This window comes from Danio rerio, chromosome 6 (assembly GCF_049306965.1).
Source record: "Danio rerio strain Tuebingen ecotype United States chromosome 6, GRCz12tu, whole genome shotgun sequence".
In the NCBI taxonomy this organism is placed as follows: domain Eukaryota; kingdom Metazoa; phylum Chordata; class Actinopteri; order Cypriniformes; family Danionidae; genus Danio; species Danio rerio.
The window spans coordinates 31,790,604-31,809,109 of NC_133181.1; the positions used below are offsets into that span (position 1 = coordinate 31,790,604).

The 18,506-nt window shown below is 35.2% G+C and overlaps 2 protein-coding genes and 1 gene segment (V, D, J or C); 1 reads left to right on the forward strand and 2 right to left on the reverse strand.

Annotated features, from left to right (window-relative positions):
• nme7 (NME/NM23 family member 7) overlaps positions 1 to 1,840 on the reverse strand; it is a 60,868-nt gene extending 59,028 nt beyond the window's left edge. Inside the window, 1 exon segment of the mRNA NM_130929.2 lies at positions 1,548 to 1,840. Within this exon segment, the coding sequence (NP_571004.2) occupies positions 1,548 to 1,550 (3 nt within the window). The 5' untranslated portion in view covers positions 1,551 to 1,840.
• On the forward strand, positions 1,667 to 6,508 carry zgc:172121. Of its 3 annotated transcripts, none has more exon segments than NM_001114914.1 (9): positions 1,667 to 1,871; positions 2,106 to 2,185; positions 2,257 to 2,324; positions 2,992 to 3,164; positions 3,264 to 3,367; positions 3,442 to 3,603; positions 5,171 to 5,376; positions 5,846 to 5,919; positions 6,020 to 6,407. In NM_001114914.1, coding segments are annotated over 9 exon segments (936 nt in total). In that variant the 5' UTR covers positions 1,667 to 1,867; the 3' UTR covers positions 6,085 to 6,407.
• bivm (basic, immunoglobulin-like variable motif containing) lies at positions 6,143 to 18,494 on the reverse strand. The segment is given in 10 exon segments: positions 6,143 to 9,496; positions 10,929 to 11,025; positions 11,106 to 11,189; positions 12,265 to 12,397; positions 12,614 to 12,708; positions 13,793 to 13,897; positions 14,099 to 14,194; positions 14,270 to 14,399; positions 16,795 to 17,360; positions 18,456 to 18,494. Coding segments are annotated over 9 exon segments (1,509 nt in total).
• Between the last annotated feature and the right edge of the window lie 12 nt (positions 18,495 to 18,506).

Consider the following 18,506-nt stretch of genomic DNA (forward strand, 5'->3'; position numbering starts at 1 on the left):
TAATATAATATAATATAATATAATATAATACCGTTTGCTTGGCTTCAGTGTGAATGTAAATGAGGTTTATAAAGAACCAAAACTTAAAATTCATTTTAATATAATATAATATAATATAATATAATATAATATAATATAATATAATATAATATAATATAATATAATATAATATAATATAATATAATAAGGTTTCAGAGTAATTGCAAACGATATTTAAAAAGAAAAAAAAAACAGTAAAAATAATTTAAAACATTATTTTAACTACAATAAAGACAATCATAAAGGTCACTGAAATTTTTATCCTGAAAAATTATCCTACTTTCCATGGTCACGTTGTTTCATTTCTCTAGTCTGAAAGATTATTTTGTAAGGTACATAACATGGACTGCTATTAAATGTCCACATTTGCCTGTGCCAAATTTAATGTACATATGCATGTCTATTCAGAATGACTAAAGGTCTTTTCTTTAAATGTTCCCATTACAAACTGCATCCTAACGGTTTTGTATCATAAAACCAAAATGATTTGAACACACTTTAAGGTGGATCTAAATGAACATTCTATAAGAGCTAAATCACTGACTCCTGTAAATGAACCTGGGCAGAATTAACTGGAAATAGCTAGGCTTATCCACCGCCTCTAACACAGTGAAAAGTAGGGCTTTCCTCTCAAGAGCCCTTCTTGGACTTTCTCAGACACCTGCTGTGGCCCTATGCTATCACTGCAAACATTTCATGCTGTCTGCGTGGAGATGGATCAATGTACACTATTAAGGAGACCGAATGTGAATTGGAAAATAAACAGTGTAGGTGCACAACAGAGAAAGAAGACGATGGCGAAGATATCCCGTTACCCACAGAATAACAGGGTTTAGTCTGTTGTGGAAATGACACTAAAAAAGCATGTTTTTTTCCACACACTGACATTAAAGTTTCTGACTGAATATGGCGTCTTTCATTTCATTGTGATGTTGTAGAGCCTGAGGCCACACAACTACTTTTCAGATACATAACAAATTAAGCAACTTACAAATGTCCACCAAACCATATTCAGTCAGGAGCCAGAGATTTCTTTTGAAAGCAACTTCTCCAATAACTATTTCTTCTGGAGGAAAACAGTGACATCAAGTGGTGGACCAAATAACAGCGTTTGATATGTCAAAACAATACAAATATTCCAAGTTTATAAACACCGTTTTGTTTAGTGTATCATGATAAACATTCTTCATTTAACAAAACTTTAAACAGCCAACTAGTTTCCAGTTTATTTTTTGTAACCTCGATTAACTAAGTTAGATTAACTTACAGTTCACATGAGATGTTTAGCACGTTGCATTTGTTATATTTAGTGCACACAACACATATTTGATATAGTGGGTTTTGTGACTTTGTTCATCTCAGTACGTTAGAGACACTGAACAATAAAAAATAAGAATTGCTAAAAAGCAAATGACTTCCGCTAAAACTAAAATAACCATTCATGATCCTATGAGTTTAGTTCTTCATCAAACATATCTAAAAACTCAGTAAAAATATTTTCCACTTACCATGTGTGAATTTTGTTATTAAATGGATAATGATAATGACTGTTGTTTGTTGTTTAAGAGAAGGTGGGTCGTCTTCCTTTATCCTCGCTGTTATGTGCCACCATCACCATAGCAACAACATCAAACGTGCTAATGACAAATAAAGCAATGAAACGGACTCCCAGTTAACGCGTAGCCTTTTTAACATTAAGACAACTTCTATTTGTGAAGTCTACTCAGTAAACAGACGACTGGGGGTTGAATATTTTGCTTAGTTCGATTCTCACTGTAACCCGGAAGCGTTCGTTTCTGACCTTTACCGCCAACTGACGCGCGCGCACATGGGTTTGTTATGGTTGGGTTTTTAACACTAGTTATGCTTCAGTGTTCATTGCTGAGCTATGCAATAATATCTCGAGCTATGTGGAAAATATTTAAATGTTAGACGGTTTAATATCCTTCTAACATTAGATTTAGCTTAAAATGTCACAAGCATTATATAATACAAGACAAGGGTCTTTTACTCTCTCCATAAAATGGTTTAATGTTTAAAGCTGAAGGTATGTCCACTCATTTCAGCAGCTGAAATGGATTCCAGTCCATTCATTTTAGATGGCGGTCTAGCAACAGAACTCGAAGCAAGTGGATTTCAGTTACAGGTAAATTAGTTATTATGACACACAGACCTATTGTCAGTAATTTAATGGTAAACTCGTACTGTGTACTGCAGGGAGATCCACTGTGGAGTGCACGAGTTCTGCATACAGATCCACAGGCTATTAAGGATGTCCATTACAGGTAATTACAAGCTTCTTTGTGCTGTTAAGCAATGAACGTTGTTTATATCTGATGTAAACCATTAAAATTAACATTACTTATACTACATGTAACTCTTAAAATAGTGTTTTTATGAGTATATACCTTTTGCTTTCAGAACTGTCCTTGTGGCAGATAATTATCAAGGTGCTGATAAAAATACAGACGTGCAGTGCACTTATTTTTAGGACTAAATTTAGGAAACTACACATTTAATGTAACTGAATAAAAGTACCAATACTTTTAAATATTAAATGCAATAACCTTTAAAAGTATTTATGTTTCAAGTTAATTGTGTTCTTCTTAACTTTCTGTTGACTAGTTTCTGTTGATTATTTAGCATCAAATCAGTATATTAGAATCAGATGTCATCATAGGAATAAATTACATCTTTAAATGTAAAAATAGAATAAAATTTCTAATAATAAAAGTAAAAAGATTCTAATAATATTTCACAATATTACGTTGTGTACTACATAGTTTCTACCCAGCCTAAGTGTGCTTAAAATGCATTATTCAACATCTTAACAAATCCCAGACTTTGACAGTTGAACATTTGCTTTCATTAATTTGAACTCCAAATATTATACCGTTTGTCATGGATTAGTGGCAAAGATAATGATGTATAATTTGACTTTTTTCTAAATAGATATCTTCAAAGTGGTTCTGATGTCATAACAACAGCTACGTATCAGGCCAGCATTGAGGGATTCGTGAAATATCTCGGTGTTCAACCTGAGGAGGCTCAGCACATGATGATGTCAGCAGTTCAGCTGGCAAAAGAGACAGTCTCTGAATTCATCTCTCAATCACCCATGTCAGGTGTGTGCTTATCATTTGTGGAAAAAATGTAGAAACCCGCCAGTTATACAAAAAATATATATATTTATCCAAACTGAATATGTTTATATACTATCATAGATAGAAGAGAGCCTTTGGTTGCAGGCTCAGTTGGTCCATATGGGTCGTTTCTACATGATGGATCTGAGTACACAGGAGCCTATGAGGACAAGATGACAGTGGAGGTAATGTGAGATGAAGCTCTTTGTCCAAGCTGTGCCAGCTCATAAGAATTTCAAGTGAATGTTTTCTCTCTTAGGAGTTGAAAGACTGGCACCGTCCACAGATCCAGTGCTTAGTAAAAGCAGGAGCTGATCTTGTTGCCATGGAGACTATTCCTGGCCTCAAAGAAGCCGAGGCTTTGGTGAAAGTACTCAAAGAATTTCCAGAAACTAAAGCCTGGCTTTCTTTTTCCTGTAAGGTAACTCATATTAATGCATATGCTTTGCCTCAATTGTGATTAGCACATTAAAGGATAGTCAGATGTCGTTAATAATAAAAATAATGCATTTTATTTAAAGGCACCTTTCTTGACACTCAAGGTCACCATACAGGACAGCAAGAATAGTCAGATAAAAAAACACAATATAAATGTGTTTATATTTTGTATAAAAGAATAACAAACATTTTTTTATAAAGTGCAGTTTAGTTAAAGAGAGTAGGCTGTTCTGAACAGATGTTGTTTAAGTTTTAAATTGTAAAAGAGAGTTTAGATTACAGGGATCAGGAGGAAGTAAATTCCAAAGCTGAGGAGCAGAGTGGCTGAAGGCTCTGTTCCCCATGGTGGCAAGGCGGACAGTGGGAACAGAAGACCAGAAGAGAGTGTTCGAGAAGGTGTGGTGAAATGAACAAGACTAGTCAGGTATGGAGGAGCAAGATTGTGGATGGCTTTAAAAGTGAGAAGTATTTTATAATTCATTCTGATAAAGATGGGAAGCCAGTGTAGCTGTTGTAGAATGGGTGTGATGTGACAGAGAGAGGGGGTGTTTGTGATTATACAGGCTGCTGCGTTTTGTACCAGTTGTACTTTATTAGGGGTTTTATTAGGGAGGCCATTACAGCAGTCTGAAGGGGATGTGACTAAACTATGAACAAGAATGGCAGTTGAATGAGGTGTGAGGAAAGGACGTAAACGATTTATATTTCAAAGGTGGAAATAAGCAGACCGGGTGACGTTATTAACATGTGCAGTGAATGAAAGGATGCTGTCGAAGATGACCCCCAGACTCTTAACCTGAAGGAAGGGGGTAATGACAGAATCATCTGGGGGTATAGAAAAGTTATGTGATTTGTTTAAAGTGAATTATCAGAAGGTATGAGTATGCGGCCAAAAGTTAACAAGAATTATTTATATCATTTATTAAATTACCCAATAGTTGTATTTTAATAATGTCTACCCAACCCTCACCGTAATTATCCCTAGTATTATTCATATGAATATATTAAGTATTAAATTGTGTTTTATTAACTCCTACCTCAGTCCTAAATGCAACGCTTACAGTAATGTAAAAACGGTAATTATTGTTATACGGTAATTGCATTTTAATATAAATAATTATCATTAACTTCCAGCCGGAGATGTCTCACTTCTAGACTTTACCTGTATAGTCCACATAAATTGTTTTATGTATTTTTTGTTTGCTTTTTAACCCCAACAAAGTGTGTTGAGCCAACCAAATGTGTGCAGAACATGTTTAAGTTTCACTCTTCTGTTGATCAAAGAATAAGATATTTTGAAGAATGTTGGTAACTGGAAGTCATAGACATGCTTAATAGCAAAATACATACAATGGAAGTCAACGGCTAGTACATTCCAACATTTTTCAGAATATCTTCTTTCCTGTTCAACAGAAGAAACAAACTTTAGGCTTGGACCAAGTGAAGGGGTCATAAATGATGACAGAATCCCTAAACATGTTAAGATAGCCCATGATAACATCCATAAACATATTGAGAGTGTGCTAGACACAGCTATTAATCTGTTTCAGGACAATAATAGTATTTCTAGCGGGAGGAGATTTTCTGAAGCGGTTGAGATGGCATGTAGGTCCACACAGCTGGTTGCTGTCGGGGTGAACTGTTGCCCTGCTCTTTTGGTGAAACCACTTCTAGAGTCAGCCAAGTCCCACAAAAGAGCAGATTTGAGCTGGGTGGTCTATCCTAACAGCGGAGAAGGATGGGATGTCACGACTGGGTAGGTTATCAATATTTTATTGTAATATTTATTTATTAATATTAATAATAATATTTTATTGGGGCTGGTGGAGCTTTAGTGATTCGTCCTTCAACTGTGACATTTGTATTAAACTGAACAGAATGTAACTGAACCAAACTTCAACAGTGAGATCTGCATTAAATTGAATGAATCTGTCTTAAATGAGCAAGAAGTACACACTAGTATTCTACCACTACTCTCCTGAATGTTTAATATGCTGGAATGTTTCCAAACTTTGGAATATTATGGCTTTTTTCTCCATCTATTTTAAGCTGCTTCGACACATTTTACACTGTAGAAGTGCTATAGAATGAAAAATTCTATAGGGGGGGGGGTCATGTAAAAAATATATATTTCCAATAAAACAGCCCTAGGTTGTGGTTGTTAATTGACTTGGATTGTAACACAAATAAACTGTCTCTGTACTGTCACTGTTAAACTATTTCAGATGGAAAACCGAGATGCGGACGTCATTTGCCAATTTAAGCCTTGAATGGAAAGCACAAGGGGCTTTATGGATCGGTTGGTATTATTTTGTACCAGTCAATAAGCTTAACTGTGAACTTATCGTATGACTTGTTCTTTCATGTTGACTCACCGGAGAGCCGATCTCTGTCAACAGGAGGCTGCTGTCGTGTCCGTCCTGCTGATATAACGGAGCTCAAACAACTCCATGTACAGCCATGACTGAAGAAACAAGCTGATACCTAACACACCCAGCTGCCTCAGAAATAATGCACAGATGTGTAAGAACATGTATAAATATTTTATTTATAAATAAAAACAATACCAACACATTAGATTGACATGAGATTTGTGGTGATTAGACATTGAACATCATACATCAGATGTTGCTGTGTTAAAGGAAGAACACAAATCACAATGCACTTAACATGAAAGCAGTCATGCAGTCTTAGCTTACAGCATTTCAAAAACAACATGATTGTAGTCCAAGTTGCTATTTACAATAAAATGACACCATCTTATTGGACAATGTCACTTCGCTTTAACCTTTGTCTGATCTGTTGAAATATTCAATGATCACAACAGTCTGAGAACTTTGACTTAGTTTGTATTTTTAGACTTACACTAATAAAGCCATTTGTGTTCATAAAATAGTAAAGCAGTCTTTAATGAAGTATTCAGATCATTCTGCAAGCACTTTAGGCTGATTAATCATTTTTTCAGTCCACACTGACCTAAGATAATCCTACCATCAGTATCATATAAATCCAATAAATAGCATATAACCAAAATGGAATGATGCGATTGAAAATCAAATATTTACTTTATGACTTTTGTATACTTAAAGCATGGTAACTGGTCACACATTTTGATTAAATCTTGTGGGCAAAAACTGTCCACTGTATAAAGCAAAGCAGCTTTATTATGTTCAACTTCCCCAACTTCAAACATTTGCAAAATATGCAGAGGGACTTGTTAATTCGTCCGTGCATGAAATTCATGATTGCGTGGATTCAGATTGAAGCAACTGAGTTTCAACTAAAAATAAATGTTACCATACCTTCATTGCAGATATCTGCATGATTTACTTGTTTCATGTTTTAAACAAAGCAGCATTTTCAACTACAAGCAACTTAAAGGGTTTGTTCACCCCACAATGAAAATTGTCATCATTAACTCAACCCCATTCCAAACCCATTAAATAGTATTATTATTTTATTGTGCTCATGTTTATGGTCATCATTGCACTAAGAGTGGTGTAAAGCAACCAATTATAAATGCTCAAATTACTGTGATTGAGTAGTTTTTCTCAGTAATTTTACTTTACCAAGTTAAAAAATGTATACTCAAGAACATTTTATTGCTGCACTATTTTCCTTTAACCTACAGTCCCTAGACTTGCTACTTTATTTTTTCTTCTCTACACCAGCCGCGTTTCCACTATCGCGCCTAAAGCTAGCGAGCTAATGCCAGTCACGTTTCCACTGTCACTTCCGGGGCCTGATCGGGCCAAAGTGGGGCTTTCTCGGGGCCAGCAGCCAGCTTTTTTTAGCCCGCCGAATACCTTGGGCCAAAGAGGGCAAGCTGGGGCTTCGGGGAAGAGTGAAAGAAGAGGCGGACTTTGCCCGAGTTTGGTAAAGATTGCATGCCGTTATTACACTAGTTTTCCGATCGCACACGAGTACATGCGCCAAACAAATAAATAAATAAGGGAAAGAAAACATCTAGCTTTATAGGCTGGGGTCTTTTTGCTTATGATCACCCTCCTGTTTCCCTTTTAAATGTAAGGCTGTTGCATAAAATAAAGTTTTAATTTATAAGTGACTTTTCTTTGCTGCGTCCTCCTTGATGTTTTAGTAACGCATAATAATCTATACGCCATATTAAAGACACAGCAGCTAGTAAAGGTTGTCAAGAGTTTTTGTCAAGTTTAAAAGATGTGTTTGTGCGTGCGCATTAGATGCCAGTGTGTGTGTGTGTGTGAGAAACCACGCAAAAAGAGCGCTTGCTTGACAGCTCTGTTGATACCGCAAGCGGCTTCTTTCTTTTTTATTTATTTTGAAGATTAATACAAAATATGAATGCAACAGAAAGACATACAACTTTACAAATTACAAGTCCACTTTTGTAGACTCAAAACAATAGTGTCATATCTTGATAAAATAGCCTAAGCTATATTGAAATAATTGAAAGATGTACAAATATCGAATATAATAAAATCACATTAAATTAATAAACCAATATAAAACAAACAAAAGGTAGCTATAACAATTTAGGTATTTACAATACATAAATCAAACCGTTTTAAAGCCATATTAAGCTTTCATTTGGCTACATAGAATAACACTGTGATTATCGGTTAAATCAAATTATTAAAAAGAAAATGCATCAGACGGACTGACTCCATTACACAGACATTTTACATGTTTGTACACTTCCACACTGTTTAAGTTTGCTGCATTTTTAAAGTGTCCAAAAAGACGCAAAATTGTTACACACGACGACTGAGAGACTGTATTTCACTAATCCGAAAATGAAAGATGCCAACTGTATGACGATTTAAAATAACCAAATGGACTTATTCAATAACTAAATGCACCACAAAATTTTACGTTTTCAAGTACATGCACAAAAAAATTGCACGCATTCCCTCAGTGATGAATGAGCTTGGTTTGTGGCACTAACTGCTAAACACTCGTTGCTTGTTAGTCAGGGTTCAATTTTTAATTTTTAAACTTGCTTTCCCATGTCAATGCATCAACTGCATCAATGCATAATATTGGTACATATATTAATGTGTTGTCAGATTATTTTCAAAGTGTAATACTCACTAGTACTTACTAATGTAATTTAACTTAAAAGGCTGATACACAGAATGACTATTTAATAGACTTACCAGTTCATGTTTGGGGATCAGAATTCAGAAATCTTTTTAGTTTCATTAAAATATTAATTTTTCAATCCAAAAATTAACAAATGTCAAACTGTTTTAAAATGATCATGATGAGTAAATGATGACAATTTTCATTTAGGGGTGAACTAATCCTTAAACCTCTTCCCGAAAAGCCATTTCATAGTATTTTAAACCTTTATTTATCTGCACATCACCAAAGCCAGTGTAACTTGATTCACATTGCTGTCAGTATTTCACAGATGTCCTCCACAAGAGCTCTATCCCATATTCTTATCGGCGTCAAACTTCTATTTTTAAGTTTACCAGTCTGAGCACTAACTCTTACATCACAACCTCATACCGGATTGTAACCTTTAACTATAGCTAATAACCTGGAAGGTTAATAATCTTGAATAAAAGTGTCGAAACCCACCTGGCCCTTCATATTTAGTCAGTGATGTCTTCATCCAGGTCACTGTCTGGAGAGCCTCTGTGCCTGTACTCGGCTGTGTTGGACAAACGCTTCCAGGCATTTTCAGGCTTGTTCCCCGTGCTGAGAGACCTACCCAGGCGTTTCACCGTTCGCTCCTCAGAACTGTCCTCTGTGGAAGCTTGGCCTCTGTGTTCTGGAGCCTGATGATGGAGATCATGCCTCAGGTTTTCCAGATTCAGCGCCCATGGTCCCAATTTTTGCCAGTTCACTCTCTGGAAGGCCATGATGCAATGCAGATTGCCTCCAACCTACAGAAATGTCAAGAATTACCTTATTGGAAGTATTAAACTATATTCCGCAAAGTAACACTTAGAAGCATACACAGATAAGCTAAAACATTAGAACCAGCCACAACATCTCCGTACAAGGCCATATATTTCAAAGTTCAAAATCCAAATTTACAATGTTTATTTTGCTCATGCACATTGTTATTCTTTAGGTGAACAATTCATCTGTACAGCTTTATCAACTGAAAAAACAAACATTTGTTTTGGTAATCGTCATTTAAAGAGTCTGACAATTTGCTTCCACATTTGGAGTGGCGGTCCTTTTCTTCTGACGTACAATATTCTTAACCTTACCCCATTTACCTTTAGTTTGCTATGGGGGAATGATGTGCAAAAAGAAAGCCCCACTCCCAAATGAATATTCTGTTTCAGTAGGAACCAACAACAAGTCTAGATGATTAGACAGGAAGCAATCAAATTGTTCTCATGATTAACTTGATGGATACAGACAACAGGGTGTAAATGCATTTCCAAGTGACGATCAGCATTGAGAAAAGTTACTTTTAAAAGTAATATATTACAATTTTACAGTGCTTTATGGTAATAAATATCCTACTTATTATTTTCTTTGGGGTTTTGGACAGAACTGTGGAGATTACAGACAGGAAAGTGTGATCAGCAGAGAGAGGGGATGGATCAGTTGGCAAAACCTCAAACCGGGAATCAAACTTGGGTCGCCCCAAGCACCTCAGTGCCATGTCTTGATGGACTAACCACTAGGCTATTGGCGCCGACTACATTTGTTATTCTAAAAAAAGGAAAGTAATGCATTATGTTACTTTTTTCATCTGGGCTGCACTTGCTTGTTTGTAAAATATGAAAAAGTTCAAATTTAAAAGTTTAAAATGTTTTAAAGTGAAGTGAATAAACTTCAGACTAAAGGAAATGTAAATTCACATCTGTACAGTTGAAGAGCAGCTCAAACTAACTTTTCTGCATGTACACAAAAAATAGGATACATAAAACAAAACACTCTTCAGCATTGAATATCCCAAGTTTGCACTTCACAGACTTTTCTCATTTTAAGGTAACTGAAGGATATTGAATCTGTGCAAGTGAGACATTCACATTTAAGGTAGAACTACAGTAAACAGCACGTTTACTCTTCCTACACAGCAAACATCTGCACTTAATCCTGATTTATCTCAACAAATGGGTCAGGGGAGCTGTTAGTCAATAAATGAGAAAAAGTAACTCAGATGTTTTCTTGGAAATTAAAAATGAATGTTACTTTACTAGTTATTTAAAATAAAAAAATAATCTAATTACAGAATTCATGTTACAAGTAATGCATTACCCCAACACTGATGACAGCAATCAAATTGTTATGGAAAGGTAACTGGGTCAGATTATTCTGTTGCTCCGCCATTATTGACTCGTATAAATGACATACCTTCTTGGTTTTGCGATACTGTATGCCTCTCTCAATATGGCGAATGTCTAAGTATTCTGGGTTCTGAGTATTTAGGTCCGTCACGATGTCTGCCCATCTGATGAAAAATAAAGTTAGAATGTGGGCATAATGTTTATAATGTTACCAAAGACTAGAAATCCATAGAGTGAACCATACTTTTTACAGTGGATTGCAGGATGTTTCCGGCTTGGTTCACCAATGAGAATCCAGTGCTCCATCTCATTAAGAGGCAGTGGTCCCCTATGAAGAATTGAATTTAAAACATGAATAAACTTCATTATTAATTAAAGACAAAAGGTCTTAAAAATGTGATAGAGGTTAATACTTTCATAACTTTACATTGTGTTATTCCAGAACTCATTGCTTAAACTTATTGATCTTTTACACTACTGTTTAAAGGAATAGTTCACCCCAAAATGAAAACTGACTCAAGTATTTCTAAACCTGTTTGAGTTTGTTGTGTGTGCCATTGTTGGAAAAAAAACAAAATACTATAGAATTTAATGGTTGCAGTTTTTCCGCTTTCTTCAAAATAGCTTTTTATGTGGTTAACAGAACAAATAAACTCAAAATGGGGCATCACGGTGGGTAGCACCATCGCCTCACAGCAATAAGGTCGCTGGTTCGAGCCCCAGCTGGGTCAGTTGGCATTTCTGTGTGGAGTTTGCATGTATGGATGTTTCCAAGTACTGGGTTGTGGCTGGAAGGGCATCCGCTGCGTAAAACATATGCTGAATAAGTTAGCGGTTCATTCCGCTGTTGCGACCCCTGATTAATAAAGGGACTAAAAAAAGAAAATCAATGAATGAATAAACTCTAAATAGTTTGTTACAAGGGAAGGGTAGGAAATGATGACAGAATTTACAATTTTGGGTGAACATTCCTCGTAAAAAGTGTGTGGTTACCGTGAATTTTAAAAATGTTTTGTGCAAAAATGCTTTCAAATACAAAAATGTTTTAATCAAAATCTTTTTGATGAAAATTCTGAAAAAAGTAATAGTATTAGTGCTTAATACAAGTCTTTTGTATTTTATTTATTTCACCAAATAAATGACTGTAAAAATAGATATGTGATTGTATTTTCAGCATCATTAATTCAGGGTCCTTCATAAATCAGTCCACCGTGCTGATTTTTTGTTGAAGATACATTTTCTATTAACAATGTTAAAAACTTTTTTTTCTGTATTATTTGTTTAGTAGAAACAGATAAACAGCATTTATTAGATTACAAAAGATGTTTTGTTACCTTTATTTTTTAGAATTATGTCAATTTTTGAACCGAGTGAGCAGTGAAATGGTTTGCTGTATGCTGTACCTGTATGCTTTGGTTGCTTTCAGTGGAGTAGCTTCATAGCCCACAGGACAGAAGTAGTGATTCTGACAGTGATAAATGTAGGCCATGGATTCGTCTTTAAGACCCTGTGTCAGCTTCATGAGCGCCCCCTCGGCTACAAAGAAAAAAACATGCTCTACAACATGCATGCAATTTATTTTTTTGACAATATATGATTTTATAATAGATAAACTATATAAATTAAGGAAATTTTACATTTAAATTGCTGTTTAAGCATCAAAATGTGCTTTGTAAAACAATATGTAGCATGAAGCAATATTTTGTTGTCTCTGATTTTCTTAGAAAGAAAAAGTATTTGATGTTCACATACCTGTCTCTCCTGCTGTCTTGTGCTTCCCATGAGGCTTGTACAGAATATATGAGCAACCCCGAACACGAAAATTATCATTGATTTGTCTGAACCATCTGCATCGATAACAAAAATAAAAATAGATCATGTACACTACACAGTTTGGGATGAGTACAATCATTTTAAATGTGAAGGCCTTAACATTGTTTAAAAAACTTCCTGTTGTTATTTTGAAATTATTAAGCAGCACATCTCAATGTTTCTTAGGCATTAAATCATCATATTCGAATGACTTCTCGAAGTTCATGTAACACGGAAGATTAGAATAATCCTGCTCAAATCACAAGAATAAATATTCAAATAGAAAACGATTTATTGAACTGTAAAAACATTTAACAATATTACTTCTGTATTGATCTATTTAATGCAACCTTGATGAGATGTACAGTTGAAGTCAGAATTATTAGCCCCCCTGAATTATTAGACCGCTTGTTTATATTTTCCCTAATTTCTGTTTAACGGAGAGAAGATTTTTTTTCAACACATTTCTAAACATAATAGTTTTAATAACTCATTTCTAATAACTGGTTTATTTTATCTTTGCCATGATGACAGTAAATAATATTTGACTAGATATTTTTCAAGACACTTCTATACAGCTTAAAGTGACATTTAAAGGTTAACTAGGTTAATTAGGTTAACTAGGCAGGTTAGGGTAATTAGGCAAGTTATTGTATAACAGTCCCTAAAATGGTGTTTAAAAAATTAAAAACAGCTTTTATTCTAGCCGAAATAAAACAAATAAGACTTTTTCCAGAAGAAAAAATATTTTCAGACATACTTGGAAAATATTTTAAAAAGAAGAAAAAAATTCAATGGCGGCTAATAATTCAGACTTCAACTGTATATAAATATTCATTTATTCCCTTATCAACTTATCAGGGGTGTATATATATATATATATAACATGCTCAATGTACAAAGCACTAACAAGAGGTACATAAAAACGACTTAGAATTAAATTGATTAAAATTAAAACAGAAAATGTATATTTCCCTGCAATTCTCATCAAATAAATGCCCATAAAGTACATGTTTAGTAGTGTAGCATCTAAAACAGCAATAGATGTATATTTTAACACATTTTGAGAAACCACAAAAGCTTATTTTTCAAAAAGAGCAAAAGATGCAGCGATCTAACCTCATTAAAGTGGCATTGCCAGTGAATGGTCCAAATTTGATATCTTCAAACGGAGGCTGAAATCCAAGTATATGCAGAGCTTCTTCTTGAGAAATAGGTGGGAGACTGAACAAAAAAATCCTTAAGGTTACTCTTTGCATTTTCTACTAGATTAGGCCAAAAATCTGAACACAAGAACAGATTCAATGAATGTGATGTTTTTGCCAAAAAATATAATCCTTAGTATAGTTTTGAACAGCTTACAGCAAGTCTCATATAATATTATTTCATGAATTAGCCAAAAATGTCAGCTAGGAACACACAGACCTGCCTGCTCCGAGAGTACTGTAGAGAAAGTTCCAGCAAGAAACAAGTGAAGAGATTCCACATGATGTTTTATACTGTGGTCGGCTGATGCAGTACCTTGAACATCAGAGAAAACGCATGAAAAAAAAGCGTACTTTTTAGATCTCATATCTAGTTCCAATATGTTTATACCATCTACGGAGGTCCAGCACTTTTCTCTGTTTGATTTCATCTAGAGAGGCTTGTGGCGGGACATCTTGCAGGTTTCTGCTTGGCCTGTCAGATGATTTCATTTTCTTAGTGTTGAATTTCTTCAAATTACCTGAGAAACAACACAAATGCAATCTTTTAATATCACTGTAATAATTTATTTTATATTCGTGCTGGTTTAAATTTACACTCACTCATCAAGTAGTAGATACATGATTCATTGGAATACATAAGAGTCTCTTACAATACAGTGAAAATGACTGGGGTTTGGATAAAAGTAAGCTCTGTGTTTAGCTTCAGTATACTAGTTGAGAGATTGATTATCAGTCTGAATCTGTTCTGTGTTCTTTGTCTTGGTAAAGATTTCTCAGATCAGCAATCTTGTACTCTTGTAATCTCTACACAGCATTTAATCAATGAGTGATGGCAAAAGTCCAATACAATCTCTCCATAAACTCTGAACCTGAGATTATTTGCAAATGAAGCTTGTTGGTATGCATTTAAATCCAAGTTTTACAGTTAACCGTGCCAGTGACATCATCTTTGGAGTTATATAAATACAGCAGATGGTCAGAATGAGCTCATTCTCCTGGCATTATTATGCTCAACCACTTGCAAATAACCCTAATAACATTGGAAATTAGAGTGCAATCTTTAACTTCCTGAATTTTGGGTCATTATTTTTATTTTTTAAGCATCTTCGCTAAGCATCAATACTTTTATCAGCGGCAATAGCCTTGTAGTTAGAGCCTTGACACATGGCACCGAGGTGTTCACGGCGACCAGTTAAAGTTCAATTACCAGCTCGAGATCCTTTGCCGACCCTTCCCCTATCTCTGCTCTCTAAACTTTCCTGTCTCTAAATCTCCACTGTCCTATTATAATAAAGGTAAAAACCCCTAAAAAATAATTATTAAAAAAAAAAAAGATTTCTGATTCTTCCCAGTTATTGATGTTAATCTGGTACCCAGAGATAAATTCATAATTGTCTGACAAAGCCTATTTAACTGGCAGCCAACCCTCCAGTTTTCACTGACTTTAGATCTGCTCACCATCTTAGACAGTCAGTGAAACCCCCAGACAAGTTATCCAGATCAAGGCCAAATGGGATGAGGCTTTTTCAGCTATATTTACACAGCCATTTGTGGAAAGAGCCATCTGAATCTTTTTGGCTCGAGACTTCCGGTTTCATTCATCTCCATTCATTTTTTGATGTTAAAAACAGCTTGTTAAGCTGCTTGATGTTGCAAACTGACATTTACTTATTATATGATTTTACTTTGTTTGAATAATCATACAAACACTTGTTTGTAGAGCAATTAGTTTGACCGTTTTCTGCGGTTTATTATTCCTAGTCATTTCTCCCATTGTGAGCTGAATTGGAAGTTAACAATTGCAAAAACGAGCGCACTTCCTCATTGAAGAATAAGGTCAATAATGAAAGAAATTGTTCTTCCAAATCTAAAATATTTCTAGGATATTGCAACTTTACAAGGTCACTAAATCATAAAGGTCCACCAAAAAAAGCTGGTAATTTATAAAACATAAATGCAAAAAAAGACAGGACAATGGCCTTTTATACAAATACAGGCAAGAGGTTCATGCAAATGTTTATCAGAAGCTTCTTTAGCAACAAGTGATTCCTTAGTGGCCCAAACAGCCAGCAATTGTTATGCATAATAGCAAAGCAGTTTCTAGAAACTGAAAAAACTTAAATAATAAAACGACATGCCCAGAGTCCTGACCTAAACCTGACTGAAAATCTCTGGAAGATTATTGCTGACAAAATAAAGGAAATTAAACTCCTACAATCAGTAAACTGAGGAGGAGACTGTAGAAATGCAGATCAGGATCACAGCAGAGCAGTGTGAGAGACTAGTGATGTGCTGATGTCATTTAAATCAATGACCTCTACACCTACACATTTACTGACATCAGTATTAAATTGAACTGAATTAAAAAAAAAAATAAATGAAATGACACAAGGAGAAAACAATGTACTAGTGAAATGTATTTAGTGTATAAAAGGCTTTTTATTGCCTCTGATCTTTATTTCTTATTTTCTATTGGATTCAGGTCAGGTGGTTGGCTAGGCCACTGTTGCAGCTTTACTTTCTTTTCTGAAAACATTATCTTGCTGAAAATTCCACCCCCAATTCATCTTCATCGTCTAGTAATGAAGGTGTGTAATGTTGGAACAGAAGCAGGAAATATAAATTAATTGATAAGGTTTCTGTAAACAGAGATTTCTGCTCCTGTCTGTCTTTCTATCTATCTTTACACTTTTCTCTCACTATTTTTCTTGTGTCATTTCATGTTATTACACAAAACTAATTTCTAAACTAATTAGTTTGTTTTGTTTGTATGGATTACTTTGGTTTTTACCAACATCTGGAGAAAAAAATCAAATCAACAGTACCAACAGAAAAATGGTGATATGTCCGATACTTATTTTAGCCGCTGTATATGTGGATGTGTAGGTGTGATTATTTTAGACAGAAACGTACTTGTTCTGGCTTTCCGGGTTAAAACGGCATCAAAATCTGAGGTGTCAATCTCCCAGGCCAGCACAGGCTTGTTGCTGGAGGACACAACCTCCATATCACAGTTCCCATCTAAAGATACGCTTATTCCCCCTGAGTGACTCTGAGAAGATGTTGCTGTGTTGCTCTTGGCTAATGATGTCCCGCTGTCAGGATTGGTCTGTGATGCATCTTCGGATGTGATAACTGGTCGAGCTCGGTTGAGCAGGGCATAGTCCGAGCAGACGGTGTAGAACTTCTCCCTGGAGTGGGTTACAGGGCACGTCCATGGAAGCTGGAGCTCTGCGCTGGAGGCCCGTCGTACCCGCAGAGCATCTCGCATCATGGGGCTCAGGAAGCTGCGCTCACGTTCATCCTCTCGTCCCGGGGCCCGTGATGGGGCCTCCTGATCTGTACTAGCGGATACCTTGGCGCCTTCACTTTCCACAGTGTAAGGCATTGAATGGAGAACTGGGATGATGGTTAAGAGAATAACCAACAGGTCAGGTGTACCGCAGATATGATGACTCAGTCCCAAAATAATCCACCGACTACAATTAGGAACAAAATAGAAAACAGAACTATAAAATTACAGTGTAATGTAATAATAGCAAGAAGACAAAGTGATAAAAGAATAAGTGACACAATTAAAATAACACAATTCACTACACTAATTTATTCAATCTATTTGAAGTCGTTTTAGAGTAAATGGTCTCGCTCAGAAAAAAATACGCAACACAAATCACCATTGTTTACTCATCTAAAATCTAAATATATTAATGCTAAACTTAGCTTTACCTTTGACAAACTAGTCATTTTTGTTGACTTAAAGTAAAAAAAAAGCATTTTATAGGCGACTTTATATTATTTTATTTTATATTTATTTTATAGGCTGATAAAAAAATTAAGTATACAAATATTATCTTTTCAGTCATTAAGGTTGTGTGTTTCTCTTGCCTGTTGTTTCCCTCAGTGGTTTTCTTTACAGAACATGCCACAATGATTCGTAAATACGATTAATATTTTAAAACGTCTCTGAACTGAACATCTGAACTGCAACATGAGTAACTACAGTCACGCACATGTCAACAAATATAACAACCAAAATATAGAAAGGCGTTTTTTGTTAACTAAGGTGTGGTATGGCACTATTTACTTCATCACCATGATTATTGATGATTATATGGTGCTAACGCAGGCCAGAAATTGCTATCGAAGAAAAACTGGATGAAAATAATGGGCCAGTATCATCTGAGACTGACAGCAGCTTGCAGCTTCATCATTTCAATAGACTAAAGCTGATGGTAACACATGCTTGAATTTCACATACATCATCATCACCCTCCTCATCGTCAACACAAACATCATTTAGGTCATTCTTAATCGATGACGGTCGGGCAATATTTTAGGAAAAGATTACTGATTAAATGGCCGCAGTAGCTAGACGTTTAAACTACGTTACCGAAGACACCATATAAATTATCCAGATAACGAATATCAACAGCTAAGCAGCATCAATGTAGCCATCAATAGTCTCTTGTAAATAATTATTTTTTACATAAAATGCGTTATAATACGATGCTAATGTTTCTCTTTCATTAATTAGTCGTTTAAAATAATAATAAAAACTGTCAACATGCACTTACCTCGCAAGTTCAGCAGGAATATTTTATATAAAATGCGCTGCGCGACCTCTC